This window comes from Mobula hypostoma, chromosome 1 (genome assembly GCF_963921235.1).
Source record: "Mobula hypostoma chromosome 1, sMobHyp1.1, whole genome shotgun sequence".
Classification (NCBI taxonomy): Eukaryota; Metazoa; Chordata; class Chondrichthyes; order Myliobatiformes; family Myliobatidae; genus Mobula; species Mobula hypostoma.
Genome location: NC_086097.1, coordinates 188,694,306 through 188,711,347, shown reverse-complemented (window position 1 = coordinate 188,711,347; position 17,042 = coordinate 188,694,306). Strand labels below are relative to the sequence as shown.

General features: G+C 40.6%; 1 protein-coding gene across 1 annotated transcript in view; it reads left to right on the top strand.

Annotated features, from left to right (window-relative positions):
* LOC134353595 (NEDD4-like E3 ubiquitin-protein ligase WWP1) overlaps positions 1 to 17,042 on the top strand; it is a 156,741-nt gene that overhangs the window by 71,565 nt on the left and 68,134 nt on the right. Inside the window, exon 7 of the mRNA XM_063061698.1 lies at positions 7,388 to 7,566. Within this exon, the coding sequence (XP_062917768.1) occupies positions 7,388 to 7,566 (179 nt within the window). The remainder of the gene's footprint in view (positions 1 to 7,387; positions 7,567 to 17,042) is intronic.

The following is a 17,042-nucleotide window of genomic DNA, read 5'->3' as shown; positions in this document are numbered from 1 at the left end:
TTACGGGAGAAGGTCAGGGATTGGGGCTGAGGATGGGGGGTAAAGAAAGGATCAGCCATGATTGAATGGCGGAGCAGACTCAATGGGCCAAATGGGCGAATTCTGCTCCTGTGTATTGTGGTGCTGTGGCCGAATAATCAAAACCCCTGAGTGACATGTCCTGCAATTGATAGTACAACCTCCCAGCAGTGCAGAGATGCAAGTAATCCAGCATGGCAATACACTGATCGAACACCGGAGGGCAGCACTGATAGGCGAGGCTAGCCCCCCCCCCACTGAGCATGGATGCCTTGCTGCACCACTTCACACGGCTCCTTACCTGGTCTGCTACATAGCTCTCATGTTGTCTGTGGCGTTACCAGACAAGGGTAATAGGCCTATAGCAACTTACCTTATCACTGTCCAACATAGTTTTGCAATTGCAAGTGAAATGTCCACGATAATCACCCATGGTCATACTGCATATTGCCTTCGTACACCAACATCAAGTAGCAGGCAACAACATGGTCTACAACCAAGTCTGCTCCTTCAAACCCAGTCTGGCTCCTTCAACATCCCGGCCGGCTCCTTTGACACCTTGGCTGGCTCTGTCGATGAACTAGTCCAGCTATTCCAATCAGCGAGCATCTCCCTTTTGGGATAGCCCTGCGGTGTCCAAAGTTCTTGGAGTAGAATTGTCTTGTTATCATAAAAACACAACTAGCAAAGAAAAAAGCAACTTAGGTTGTTTGAAAGGTTGTTGCATGCAAACATGTAGCCATCTTACTGGATTGAAGGACTATCTTTGGTTCTTAATACCTTCAAGGTTGATGATCATGTGGCAATGTCTCTGTGGTCATTTGTTTTGGAGCCAAACTGATGTTTAAGTAGCATTCAATCAAATATTCAATACACCCATGTTTCATTTTTAAATGAAAAGCACTCTGTTGGAATTGACTTTCTCCTTTGCCTTTCTAGTAGATTCTGTCTTTTTTCTAATTCTGGCATCTATTTCACCCAAAAAGATTTGTTTGTCCCTCTCCAGAAGAGGGCTAGTGTTCTTTCTAGAATGGAGTGGACATCCATCTTCCCTCACTTGTAACTTCCATGGTTGGGGTGTATGTGCTGAACATTGTAGCACAGTGGCTGCATGTTAAAATGAGCCTGCATATCATGAGGGTTTCACTTATGGGTGGGACAGGTGGGGTCAAGTAATCACTGAGATAGCAGGAAAATTCATTCTTGATGACAAAACCCATCAGCGAGTACTGGTTCTTGCTTCCAAAGGGAGGAGCATCCACTTTTTTTCCCTTCAGACGTCCATGCCACGCCACACCATGCCACTTGTGACTCGTGCAATTTAATCTCTTTTCCTGCACCCCTCTCTTTCCTCTACCCTGCACTCAGTGCTCTTTGCACATTCCTCTCAGTCCTTCTCCCTACCCATTGGAACTCCTCTTTCATTCTTCAATCCTGAGAAGAAATTCCTGTGCTGTTGTGGGATTGCGCTTCTTTCACAAGCGGCCAGGCTGATAGTGAGACAACTATGGTAGTGGCCTCATATTAGCAGATGGACATTGTGACTGTTAAGACACCTGTGCTTCTTTAATTGTCTTACTAAGTCTGATTCATTACACATTACCAGCTCCAAAAATGAATCATGACTTTTTGGGCTTTTTACATACTGATTAAGGCAGAACTCCTGTATACTTCGTAGGAAATTCTTTTCCATATTCTCTTTACCTCCCTCTTTGATAAAATCCTTAATGATTATTGTTTCATATATTTTTAAATTCATTTTCACAATTTGTTTAGAACTTTCAATTTGAATGCTAGCACTTGAAGGCCTATTCAGTTTGAATACTACAACTTAAAACTAGCATGTATTAGTACAGAATGTCTTATAACTAACTATGTAATTGAACAGAATGAAAATCTGGTTTGCACTTGAAATAGTTAAACACTTACATTGCTGTATAAAATTCTGAGAATATTGCACTTTGTAACTCTGACATTTCATATTTTCTTTGATGTTCTATAATGGTCATTTGGGAATTATGCACAGTAGGTATTTATTTAAATATCTTGAATGAGTGTTGAAAATTAACAATAGTGATTCAGTCATTGTTATACTTTCTGTGAAGTTTTGTTTCCATTGAATTCAGTGAAGGTTCAGAGCAGACCATTAGAAGAAGCTAAACCAGTACATTTCCATTTAAAATCAAATTTATATTCCAATTATGTAATAGCATGGTACAGAGAGAATTACCTATGAATGAAACTCACAATGTTTCAGATTTATTTGCATAGACATTCTGGTGCTCTCTACAAGCTTCAGGCATCTTTAATGAAACTCAGTTCAGGGAATCAGGCCTGTGCTGACAAGTATTTAAATCAAATGAAAATGAAATGATACCAAACTGGAGCTGTGAACTTGAGGATTGGGGTAGATTTCAGAATTCAACAAGGAAAGTATTTTGATTATGATAGATATAAAAGTATATGAGAGTCACCAAGTAGGAAACATACAGACTATAAAATTGTCAACTGATATGCAAAAAGAAAAAGATTAGCAAAATTTAATGTTGCCTTGTATATTGGGAGAGGAGAAAGTAAATTAAGGAATAAAGAAATGGCAGAGAAATTAAAAGTTTTGTTTCAAATTAAATGTCATGTAAAAGAGAAAATGGTCTGAAACTAATACTAATGGAGAACAACATGGCAAGAGTGAATAAAGAGAAATCTAGTGTACTGCACTATCTGACCTTACCTGCTTTGGAGCTGCCATATGCAATTGGGTAAGCATGCTGTGGAATACTTGTGTAACGAAGAACGTCTGGTTATCTACCATATTATTTGCACTTCCACGCTAGCACTTCTGTTGTTATCTCCTGTGCTGTTTCAATGAGATCAAGCAGAACCTTGAGGATCAAGACCTTCTGTCTGGGATCCTCTGAGATTTCAGCTGTCAAATTCTCCAACTTCAGCCAACCCATTCTTTCTTTATATCTAATGGATCTGGTCTGTTATAATTTAGGCTCTATTTTTCCTCTTATTTTTGTACAGGCTGGCCTGTTGGTCATATCCCACAATCTTACAATTAGTAATACAATAAACAGACAAAGGAACTTTATTGATTTTCATTGTTACTTAACTAAAGAGGTTATCTCTTTATCTGTTCTCATCTTATCACGGATATACCTATTGTTCTGCACATCCTTTTCTCATCTTCTCTGCTACCCAAAACTATTTTGTTTTCTTCTTTCCCAGAAATCTGGGACCAGCCGGTACAATTATGAGGGTAGGGAGAGAATTAGAATTAGTGGTCAAGATTGGGATCGTGCAGAATGAGTGGTCAGGGTCAACACCTCATACTACTTCCAATCCAATGCTACTGTCAGTAAACCATGTTCACTCCCATGGCAATGCAGTCTGAGTTCCCTTTGTAATGGCATCCAGGCTACAAAGATGACTTGTGTCAAGAATTGCTTAGTGGAATTTCCAGAGATTCCAGCACTTTCAACCCAAGGTCCCTCTGTATATCAGTGCTCCCAGCCTTTTACTGTGTATTCTAATGGAATTTGCATTACTTCATACTTGTCTGGATTATATTCCATCTGCCACCACTCTGCCCCCAACTCTGCAGCTGATCTGTGTCCCACTGTATTCTTCAACAAACTTCTATGACTCCACTAATTTTCATATTTTCTTCAAACTTACTTCTCTTACCACCTATGTGGTAAGAGTACATCCAAGTTATTTATACATTACAAACAAAAAAAGTCCCATCACTAGTCATTGTGGTATACCTCTTGTTATGGACTTCCAGTCAGAAAAACACCCCTCAACCATTGCACTCTGCCTGGCCCGTTTTGGATCTTGTTTGCTAGAACATTTTGGATCACTTGTACCTTAACCTTCTGGATCAACCTCCCATCTAAGACTTTGTCAAAATCTGTACTAAAGATCTCGTAAATCACTTCTACTGATCTGCCTTCATCAATTTTCTTTGTTACCTCCTTTAAAAAAAAATGCGATCAGATTTGCAAGACATTATCTTCTCAGCACAAAACCATACTCACTCTTCCTAATCAGTCCCTGCCTTTCCAAATGAACGGAAAACTTGACATACAGAATCTTCCCTGCCACTGGCCTTTATTTTCTAGGCTTCTCCCTATTGCCATGTTTGAGCAATGGACAGCATTTGCTATCATAAAGTCTTATACCTTACCTGTGGCTAAGGAAAATATAAAAACCTCTATCAGATTCCCAGCAATTTATCCTTTAGCACCCTGGGTTGTGGGAATTTATTCACTGTGCAAACTTCTCTGTTGTGAACACTGATGAAATATGTTCATTTATGATCTTGATCATATATCCTGGCTCTATTTTAAAAATTACCCCTTTGGTCTACAAAGGGGCTGATTACTACTTCATATACCCTAACATAGCACAATAAAGCTAATGAGTATTGGTCAAATCACAGTATGCAGGAAATATGAATAAATAGGTTGTGTGTGGTTCAATAATAATAAAAAATACTTTATTGATCCCGAGTGGGAAATTCTTTCATTACAGCAGCAACATTTAAAAATATACTGAGCAGCATGCAGACTTAACTGTAAAGTATAGAATAATAATATACACAATAATAATTTACCAGCATGCAATAATGATCAATAATGTGCAATAATATTGTACAAAATAATAAGACAGTGACTATCGCACTATGATGTGTGTTTTCCTGTTGCACAGAGTTGAACTGTTGTATTTGCTGAACTGTTGTTTGACAGGTTATTAGCTTTGTGTCTTGAAGCGAAGGAGGATGAGCGGTGACCTGACAGAATTCTGTAAGGTGATAAGACCATAAGATATAGGAGCAGAATTGAACCATTTGACCCATCGAGTTTGCTCTGCCATTTCATCATGGCTGATCTATTTCCTTCTCAACCCCAATTTCCTGCCTTCTTCCTGTAACCCTTCATGCCCTGACAAATCATTCTCATGAATCTCCTCAGAATCATCTCCAACGTTAGCACATCATTTCTTAGATAGGGGCTCCAAACTGCTCACAATACTCGGTGGGTGTGACTTTAAAAGTGCCTTATAAAACATTAAATTCTTGCTTTTATATTCTAGTTCTCTTGAAATGAATGCTTCCTTACCACCGCCTCAAACTGCAAGTTAACCTTTAGGGAATCCTTCACAAGGACTCCCAAATCCCTTTGCAGCTCGGATTTTTGAATTTTCTTTTAATTTAGAAGATAGTCTACACTTTTATTTCTCTTACGAAAGTGCATGGCTATACACTTCCCAAGATTGTATTCCATCTGCCATTTCTTCATCCATTCTCCTAAACTGTCTAAGTCCTTCTGTAGCCTCCCTGCTCCTGTGCCTATCTTCATATCTTCCACAAATGGCCACAGAGCTATCAGTTTCATGATCCAAATGTTTGACATATAACATAAAAAGAAGCGATACCAATGCAGACCCCTATGGAACACCACTTCCTTTGTTCCTACACTGCCTCCTGCCAATCAGCCAATGGTCTAGCCTGTAATACTATGGGCTCTTAACTTGGTAAGCAGCCTCATGTGTGGCACCTTGTCAAAGGCCTTCTGAAAGTCCAAATACACAACATCCACTGCATCCCCTTATTCTACTTTTAATCTCCTCAAAGAATTCCAACAGGTTCACCAAGCAAGACTTTCCCTCAATGTGCCTGGAGGGAGGAGATGTAAGATGTCCTTAATGAATAGTTGGCTTCAGTATTCACCAGTGATAGGGAACTTGATGCTTGTGAGGACTGCGTAAAACAGGTTGATATGCTTGAACATGTTGATGTTAAGAATGCGGGTGTTTTAGAACTTTTGAAAAATCATAGGATAGATAAATCCCCAGGGCTGGATGGGATATTCTACAGGTTACTATGGAAAGTGAAGGAAGCTTTTATTGCATCTTTTGCAATGATCGCTGCCCACAGGAATAGTACCAGATGAGTGTGGCAAGTGTTACTCCTTTGCTCAAGAAAAGGATTAGTGATAATTCTGCGAATTATAGACAGGTCAGTCTTACTTCAATGATGGGCAAATTATTGGAGAAGATTCTTAGGGACAGGATTTACGAGAATAGCATAGTCTGGTTAGGGAGAGTTAGCATGGCTTTGCGAGGGGCAATTCAAGACTCACGAGCCTGAATTCTTTGAAGATGTGACAAAGCACATTGATTAAGATAAAATAGTGGATTTTAATAAGGCATTTGATAACGTTCCGTGTGGTAGACTCATTCAGAAAGTCAGGAAGCATGGGATCAAGGGAAGCTTGGCAGTGTGGATACAGAATTGGCTTGCCCATAGAAGGCAGAGGGTGGTAGTAGATGGAGAGTATTCTACCTGATGGTGGCTGACCAGTAGTGCTCCCCAGGGATCTGTTGTGGGATCCCTGCTCTTTGTGATTTTTATAGATGATTTGGTTAAGGAAGTGGAAGGGTGGGTTAGTAAGTTTGCAGGTGACACAAAAGTTGATGGAGTTGTGGATAGTGTGGAGGGTTGTAGGTTGCAACAGGATGCACAGCTGGGCTGAGAAGAGGCAGATGAAGTTCAACTGGAAAAGTGTGAAGTGATTCATTTTATAAGGTTGAATTTAAAGGCAGAATGCAGGGTTCTTAGTAGGATTCTTGGCAATGTGGAGGAACAGATGGATCTTGGTGTCCATATTCCTAGATCCCTCAAGGTTGCCATGCAATTTGATTAGAGCTGTTAAGAAAGCACTTGGTGTGTTGGCCTTCATTAGTTAGGGGAATTCAGTTTCAGAGCTGCATCATAATGATGCAGCTGTGTAAAATCCTGGTTCGACCACACTTGGACTATTGGTTCCAGTTTTGGTCACAAGGATGTGGAAGCTTTAGAGAGAATACCGAGAAGATTTACCAGGATGCTGCCTAGACTATGGGGCATGTTTTATGAAGATAGGTTGAATGAGCTAGGACTTTTCCCTTTGGAGAGATGGAGGATGGAGGTGATTTCATAGAGGAGTACAAGATGATAAGAAGCATAACTAAAGTGGATAGCCAGAGACATTTTCTCAGGCTGGAAATGGCTAATACAAGGGGGCATAATTTTAAGGTATTTGGAGGAAAGTATCGAGGGATGTCTGGGATAAATTCTTCACACACTGTGTGGTGGATGTGTGTCATCAGACATTTCCCATGGATGGTTTGTGCCTATAGTGGAAATCTAGTCCTGAAAGAAAAAAAAATTGATAGAAAGAATAGATTGAATTAATTCAATGGAAACACTTTTAATAATCATAAAATAATATCTGAATTAATACAGATAAAAATTTAATTGAACAAGAATAGGATTGGATTTGTTTCCAGTATGTTAATTTCATTTATTTTTTTCAATAAGATCGAACACCGAAACCTTCAACTGTGCAGATAGTCCATCAACAAGTTCTTCTCGGCAATCTGCAGCCAGTTCTCCAGTAATGAATGGAGAAAGCAATCGTTCTCCTTGTCTTGCAGCAGCCAGGCCGAAAAATACAACATCACCAAAAGACTCAGCTTCTCCATCTACAAGTGCTACTGGTAAGAGAGGTTTAATTTTCCATGGCTCTTTCCTTGACCTCTGAACCTTACAGAATGCTTTTTGCCACTTGAAGCATTAGAAGTATTGTTATTGTTGTAATGTAGGAAGCTGACAGCTTATATTCAGCATAGGCAAGTTGCTGTTTCAGGTAGATTTAAAAGTTCCTTTTGCACTATTTTGATACAGCACAGGAAGTTTTCCAGTTGTTTTGATTATTTATTCCCTAATATAAGAAAGAAAGGCAAACATTTTACAAAAAAAATCTGTAAAATAGATTGCCTTATTTATACAATTGCTTACGCAAATGGCTGAATATAAACTATGACAAACAACTGTGAATAAGACAAACTATTTTAGTTACTAAAACTGATTCTACAAAATTCCTGTTGCATTTTTACTGTTCTTCCACTACTAAGGAATAAATATTGTCCATACAACAAAACATTTCTACTGTGCTTCAGAGTATGCTATTAGACATTTTAAATCCACCTGAAATGCCAGATGGCCTTTGATTTAATATATAAGTTTTCCTTTAGCAATGAGTTTGTATTTTGTATGAATTTTAGATGCAAATCCTTAATATTTTGATTCTGAGATACAAGTGCTGAGTCTGACACCTGTTCATTGGCTATATTTAAGGGGGAGTTAGATATGGCCCTTGTGGCTACGGGGATCAGGGGGTATGGAGGGAAGGCTGGTGCAGGGTTCTGAGTTGGATGATCAGCCATGATCATAATAAATGGTGGTGCAGGCTCGAAGGGCCAAATGACCTACTCCTACACCTATTTTCTATGTTTCTACGTTCTGAACAGAAGCTCTGAAAGATTATTATTTAATGATGTTTGTAATTTAGAAAGGCATCTGTGTTTAATTTATGAGCCTATATTTATTACTCCATTGTGAATTCTATACATACCTGGAATCTTTCTTTCAACTTCCTGTATGCACCGATATGAATGATAGTTCTGCACCAATGGAATTATATTTTTTATTTGTGAACTAGATTTAAAAATAAGGCTTCATAAATCTGTGTATGCATAGAAACATAGAAAACCTACAGTATAATACAAGCCCTTTGGCCCACAATGCTGTGCTGAACATGTACTTACTTTAGAAATTTCCTAGGGTTAGCCATAGCCCTCTATTTTTCTAAGCTCCATGTACCTATCCAGGAGTCTCTTAAAAGACCCTATCGTATCCGCCTCCACTGCCGTCGCTGGCAGCCTATTCCATGCACTCACCACTCTCCACGTAACAAAAAAACTTGCCCCTTATATCTCCTCTGTACCTACTTCCAGACACCTTAAAACTGTGCCCTCTCATGTTAGCCATTTCAGCCCTGGGAAAAAGCCTCTGACTATCCACACAATCAATGCCTTGCATCATCTTATACACCTCTATCAAGTCACCTGTCATCCTCTGCCGCTCCAAGGAGAAAAGGCCGAATTCACTCAACCTATTCTCATAAGGCATGCTGCCCAATCCAGGCAACATCCTTGTAAGTCTTCTCTGTACCCTTTCTATAGTTGCCACATCCTTCCTGTAGTGAGATGACCAGAACTGAGCACAGTACTCCAAGTGGGGTCTGACCAGGGTCCTATATAGCTGTAACATTACCTCTCGCCTCTTAAACTCAGTCCCACGGTTGCTGAAGGCCAATGCACCGTATGTCTTCTTAACCACAGAGTCAACTTGCGCAGCAGCTTTGAGTGTCCTATGATCTTCACACACTGCCAAGAGTCTTACCATTATTACTATATTCTGCCATCTTATTTAACCTACCAAAAGGAACCACCTCACACTTATCTGGGTTGAACTCCATCTGCCACTTCTCAGCCCAGTTTTGCATCCTATTGATGTTGTTGATGTCTTGCTGTAATCTCTGACAGCCCTCCACACTATCCACAACACCCCCAACCCTTGTGTCATCAGCAAATTTACTAACCCATCCCTTCACTTCCTCATCCAGGTCATTTGTAAAAATCACAAAGAGAAGGGGTCCCAGAACAAATCCCTGAGGCACACCATTGGTCACTGACCTCCATGCAGAATATGACCCATCTACAGCCACTCTTTGTCTTCTGTGTGCAAGCCAATTCTGAATCCACAAAGCAATGTCCCCTTGGATCCCATGCCTCCTTACTTTCTTAATAAGCCTTGCATGAGGTACCTTATCAGACACTTTGCTGAAATCCATATACACTACATCTACTGCTCTACCTTCATCAATATGTTTAGTCACATCCTCAGAAAATTCAATCAGGCTCGTAAGGCATGAACAACAGGAATTCTGCAGATGCTGGAAATTCAAGCAACACACATCAAAGTTGCTGGTGAGTGCAGCAGGCCAGGCAGCATCTCTAGGAAGAGGTACAGTCGACGTTTCAGGCCGAGAACCTTCGTCAGGAGTCCTGACGAAGGTTCTCGGCCTGAAACGTCAACTGTACCTCTTCCTAGAGATGCTGCCTGGCCTGTTGCGCTCACCAGCAACTTTGATGTGTGTTGCTCGTAAGGCATGACCTGCCTGTGACAAAGCCATGATGACTATTCCTAAACATATTATGCCTCTCCAAATGTTCATAAATCCTGTCTCTCAATACCTTTTCCATCAACTAACCAACCACTGAAGTAAGACTCATTGTTCTATAATTTCCTGGGCTATCTCTACTCCCTTTCTTAAATAAGGGAACAACATCTGCATATTGTATTGTACATTATACAAGGATGCTAATGACTTTATTCGAATGAATTTAAATTCTCTGGAGCTTAAAAGAAGGAAATATGATTTCACTGAAGTGCACTGTTCTTCATGAGTTTCCCAAGGTAGATGCTGGGAGGTTGCTTTCCCTACATCGCAGTTTCAGGATAAAAGGTTTCACCTGCAGTGGCTCTTGCTAGGATCAGTGGCTGGTATTTGTTATGGAATTACAATTAGAATGTCTTTATTCACAGAGCACAAGGGCCAGAAATTCAGTATTTGCTTAGTAAGATGTTAGATTTACTTACAGAGCTTACTGTTGGAGCCTTTGAAAATAATGTTCTAGCTTTCTTAAGGTTTAATTGGTGGAAATTGGGGCTCAGCTAATGTTGAGGTAAGCGCCTAAAGAAATGCTCAGCCATTCAGTTCATGGTTGAACTTGGTTCAACTCCTTTAATACCTTTAATGGCCACAATCAGTCTGTCTCAGTTTTAATTAAATTCTAACTTAGCATCCACCTCCTTCTGTCAAGAATTCCAAAGGTTCACTTCCTTCCATTGATTCCCCTCCCCCTCCAGATTTTACCTTCTGAGTAAAGAAAATTTCTTCATTTTATGCTTAAAAAGCTGGCTTTTTATCCCAAGTCTAGAATTTGTTTTGCTACACATTTCAACTGGATGAAGCAGTCTTGTAGAATGCACCTCATCAAGACATTGAAAATTTCAATGGAATCACATTTTAGAGTCACAGTGTCACAGACAGAACAGGCCCTCTGTCCATCTAAGTCCATGACAAAACCATTTAAACTGCCTTCTCCCATCGACCTGCATCAGGACCATAGAGCCCTCCATATCCCTACTATCCATGTACTGTACGTATCTAGACTTCTCTGAAATGTTGAAATCAAGCTTACATGTACCACTTATGCTGGTAGCTCATTCCACAATCTCACAACCTTCTAAGTAAAGAAGTTTCCCCCATATTCCCCTTAAACTTTTTTACGTTTCACTCTTAACCCCTGGTTGTAGTCCCACCCAACATCAGTGGAAAGGCCTGCTTGTATTTACCCTATTTATACCTCTCATAATTTTGTATACTTCTATCAAAGCTCCTCTCAATCATCTATGGTCTAAAGAATACAGTGCTAACCTATTCAATCTTTCCTTAAAACTCTGGTCTTCCAGACCCAGCAACATCCTTGTAAATTTTCTCGGCACTCTTTCAACCTTGCTTACATCTTTCCTTTAGTTGGGTGGCCAAAACTGCACACAATATCCAAATTAGGCCTCGCCAACTTCATATACTACTTCAACATAACATCTTATCTTCTGTACTCAATACATTGATTTATGAGGACCAATGTGCCTGAAGTTTTCTTTATGACCTATCTACCTTTGATGCCGCTATGAACGAATTATGTGGCTATATTCCCAGATTCCTTTGTTCTACCATACTCCTCAGTGCCCTACTGTTCCCTGTGTAAATCCATCCTGGTTAGTCCTACTAAAGTGCAAAGCTTGCACTTGTCTGCATTAAATTCCATCTGCCATTTTTCAACCCATTTTTTCTGCTGATACAGATCTCTTTGCAATCCATGATAAACATCCTAATTGTCCACTACACTCCCAATCTTAGTGTCATTCGCATATTTGCTGATCCAGTTTACCACATTATCATCCAGATCATTCATATAGTTGACAAACAACAAACAACCTAGCATCGATCCCTGCGGCACACCACTAGTCACAGGCATCCAGTTATAGAGGCAACCCTCTACTACCATTCTCTATTACCACGCTCTGACTTCTCCCACTAAGCTAATGTCCAATCCAATTTATTATCTTATCCTGAATGCCAAGTGACTGAACCTGCTTGAGCAGTCTCCCATGTGGGACCTTGTCAAATGACTTACTAAAGTCCATGTAGACAACATCCGCTGTCTTGCCTTCATCCACTTTCCTGGTAACTTCCTCCATAAGATTAGTTAGGCATGACCTAGCATGCACAAAGCCAGGCTGACTATCTTTAATCAGTCTGTGTTTATCCCAATATGTATATATCTGGTCCCTTAGAATACCTTCCAATAACTTTCCCACAACTGATGTCAGACTAAGTGGCCCATAATTTCGTGGTTTCTCTTTGGAGGCTTTTTTAAACCGCAGAACAACATTGGCTCTCTCCCAGTCCTCTGGTACCTCTCCTGTTGCTCAGGATGTTTTAAGTATGTCTGCTGGGGCCCCAGCAATTTCTGCACATACCCTTAATCTCTAGCATACGTAAACATATTCTACTGAATAGCAAATCAGGACTTTTTAAGAATTTAGTTATGAGATGTGGCCTTTTATTTACAGTAATGATTGAGTGATAATTTATTCCCAACTTAATGTTTTATGTGACTTGGAAAAGGAACTGGCACTTGAAGGTGTTCCTGTTATTCTTAACCTTCTCAGCAGTGGAGTTTGTGTGTTTGGAAGGTATCATCAAAGTGGTTTAAGCAAGTACGTGGTACACGGAGCTTAGAAAAATAGAGGGCTTTGGGTAACCTTAGGTAGTTTCTAAAGTAAGCACGTGTTTGGCACAGCATTTTGGGCCGAAGGGTCCGTATTGTGCTGTAGGTTTTCTATTTCTATGTTCAAGTAACAGAATGCATTTTGGAGATGACGTTCACTGTAGCCACAATAAATCGATGGGTTTCTAAATTACTTTATGGGAGAGTCTATGCCCATTTGCAGAGCAATCCCATCTCCAGACAAATTTTCCTGTTACTTATTGACCCCACATTTCCATTAACTCTCCCTAGATTCTACCAAGTTCATTTATGTATATTAAAAATAATGAGGATTAACTGGTCCTTGTGGGGCACTGTTGGTCATAGGCATTCAATTGCAAAAACAATTCTATAATATTGCCTTCTATTTTGCAAAGCCAGTTTTAGATCCATTTTGCCAACTTGCCCTGGATCCCATGGGTCCCTACCCTTTTGAATTAGTCACCTTGTGAAGGGCTTTACTAACTTGTATATACATCACACCTACTTCCTGTGTTTATTAATCCATTTTGTTGCCTTTCAAATAATGCAGTCAAACTGATCAGGCAGGATCTGTCCTTGACAAGCTATGTTGGGAGTGTCTGATTATTCTCTGCCTTTCCAAGTGATTATTAATCCTGTCCATTAAAGTTTTTTTTTCTCTTTCACCTTTCCTCCACTTACAATCTTATAGTTACCAAGCTTTACCCCATGTTGACTCTCTTGAAAAGGGGGGTTATGTTTCAAATAAGGTGACTGGAGGACAGCAAATGATAAAAATCTCATTCAGAGCTCCAGCAATCTCTTCCCTTGCTTTCTGCAGGAGATTAGCATAAATCTTGCTCAGCCTTGGAGATTTACCTACTTTAAACCTGCCAAGTCATCATGTACTTTCTCTTATGCTCTAGACATGCACTAGACTTTTATCCTGCCCTTCACAGAATTTTCCAACGATGAAGTCTGTTTCCTTTATGAAAACTGTTGAAAATTAGTCATTCTGAATATACCTGTATCTTCAGACTCCACACACAGATTGCTTCACTTGTCTGTAATGGGCCATAGTTTTACTCTTTATTAGTCTAATGCCTTTAATATATGTGTAGAACACTGGGGTTTTCCTTAATCATACCGACCAGTGTTTTTTCTTGTCACCCCTTGCCTCTCTAATATCCTTTTTGTGTGCATCCCTACAGTTTTTATATTCTCAAAGGCTTCCCCAGCAAGAATTTCCAATGCCTATCATATGTTTCATTTGTACTCTTTATTCAACTCTCAATATCCTTGGCATTCATGGTTCCATCTAGTTGTTATCCCTGTCTTTTATCCTTACAGGAAGATGTTGGCCTTAAATTCTTACTATTTCTCCATTCAGTGCAGTTGTAGACATGCAAGTGGATGCTCCCATTCTACCTTTGCCAGGTTCTCCCATATGTTAATGAAATTATGCTGATTTAAGATCTTGATATAGTTCCATCCCTATCATTTTCCATAACTACTTTAAAATATCTGAGAGTTGTCTCCAGATTGTTCCCCTGTTGTCACCTCCTCCACTTGACACTTAGATCCCCAATAATGTACTGATGTCTGATCTCAATCCATTTGGCCACTCTTAAGGAGTCTTCTCTGATACCCTTGCTTAAAATTGGAGTAATGTAACTTTTGACTAACAGCAGTACCTCTTCTCTTCCTCTCACAGCTATCTCCCCCAACATGAAAATTCTATTAAATTGGTTTGAATTAACTTTATTACTTACATCCTTCGTGCACATGAGGAATAAAAATCTTTACGTTACATCTCTGTCTAAATGTGCAATGTGCAATTATAGTAATTTATAATAATTATGTACAACAGGATAGTCTGTATAACAAAGAAATACAGTTGCGTCAGCATGAATTAAGCAGGCTGATGGCCTGGTGGAAGAAGCTGTCCCGGAGCCTGTGGTTCTGGCTATTATGCTGTGGTAACATTTCCTAGATGGTAGTAGCTGGAACAGTTTGTAGTTATGGTGATTCGGGTCTCCAATGATCCTTTGGGCCCTTTTTATACACCTGTCTTTGTAAATGTCCTGAATAGTGGGAAGTTCACATCTACAGATGCGCTGGGCTGTCTGCACAACTCTCTGCAGAGATCTGTGATTGAGGGAAGTACAGTTCCCATACCAGGCAGTGATGCTGCCAGTCAGGATGCTCCCAATTGTGCCCCTTTAGAAAGTTCTTAGAATTTGGGGGGCCATACCAAACTTCTTCAACTGTCTGAAGTGAAAGAGGTACTGTTGTGCCTTTTTCACCACACAGCCGGTATGTACAGACCACGTGAGATCCTCAGTGATGTTTATGCCGAGGAATTTAAAGCTGTTCACTCTCTCAACCCCAGATCCATTGATATCAATAGGTGTGAGCCTGTCTCCATTCTTCCTGTAGTCCACAACCAGCTCCTTTGTTTTTGCAATGTTGAGGGAGAGGTTGTTTCCTTGACACCATTGTGTCAGGATGAAGACTTCCTCTCTGTAGGCCGCCTCATTATTATTTGAGATTAGGCAAATTAGTATAGTGTCATCAGCAAATGTAATTAGCTGATTGGAGCTGTGGGTAGCAACACAGTCATGGATATACAGAGAGTAGAGGAGGGGCCTTAGTACACAGCTCTGAGGGGTATCTGTGTTGAGAGTCAGAGGGGCAGAGGTGAGGATACCCACTCTTACCACCTGCTGGCGATGTGGCAGGAAGTGCAGGATCCAACTACACAAGGCAGGGTGAAGGTCGAGGTCTCTGAGATTCTTGTCGAGCCTGGGGGTAATTATGGTGTTGAATGCTGAACTGTAGTCTAAGAACAGCATTCTCACATAAGCATCGCTCTTCTCCAGATGTGTAAGGACGGTGTGTTGAGCTGTGACTGTTGTGTTGGTAGATGAATTGCAGGGGTTCCAGTGTTGGTGGCAGCATACTGCAGATACAAGTATGTGAAGAGCAAAAGGATAAGATACGAGAGAATAGGACCAATCAAGTGTGACAGTGGAAAAGTGTGTATGGACTGGAGGAGATAGCTGAGGTACTTAATGAATACTTTGCTTCAGTATTCACTATGATAAAGAATCTTGGCGATTGTAGGGATGACTTACAGCAGATTGAAAAGCTTGAGCATATAGGAATTAAGAAAGAGAATGTGCTGGAACTTTTGGAAAGCATCAAGTTGGATAAGTCTCCGCTACTGGACGAGATGTACCCCAGGCTACTGTGGGAGGCAAGGGAGGAGATTGCTGAGCCTCTGGCAATGATGTTTGCATCATCAATGGGGACGGAGGAGGTTCTGGAGGATTGGAGGGTTGCAGATGTTGTTCCCTTATTCAGGAAAGGTTGTAGAGATAGCACAGGAAATTAAGACCAGTGAGTCTTACTTCAGTGGTCGGTAAATTAATGGAAAAGACCAAGGGGCAGGATTTATGAACATTTCAAGAGGTATCATATGATTAGGAATAGTCAGCATGGCTTTGTCAAAGGCAGGTTGTGTCTTACGAGCCTGATTGAATTTTTTGAGGATGTGGCTAAACATATTGATGAAGGTAGACCAGTAGATGTAGTGTATATGGATTTCAGCAAGGCATCCGATAAGGTACCCCATGCAAGGCTTATTGAAAAAGTAAGGAGGCATGGGATCCAAAGGGACCTTGCTTTGTGAATCCAGAATTGGCTTGCCCACAGAAGGCAAAGAGTGGTTGTAGACTGGTCATATTCTGCGTGGAGGTCGGTGACCAGTGGTGTGCCTCAGGGATCTGTTCTGGGACCCCGTCTCTTCATGATTTTTATAAATGACCTGGATGAGGAAGTGGAGGGATGGGTTAGTAAATTTGCTGATGACGCAAGGGTTGGGGGTGTTGGAGATAGTGTGGAGGGCTGTCAGAGGTTACAGCGGAACATCAATAGGATGCAAAACTGGGCTGAGAAATGACAGATGGAGTTCAACCCAGATAAGTGTGAAGTGGTTCATTTTGGTAGGTCAAATATGATGGCAGAATATAGTATTAATGGTAAGACTTACCAATATGGAGGATCAGAGGGATCTTGGGGTCTGACACTCAAAGCTGCTGCACAGGTAGACTTTGTGGTTAAGAAGGCATACAGTGCATTGGCCTTCATCAACCGTGGGATTGAGTTTAAGAGCCGAGAGGTAATGTTACAGCTATATAGTATCCTGGTCAGACCCCACTTGGAGTTCTGTGCTCAGTTCTGGTCACCTCACTATGAGAAGGATG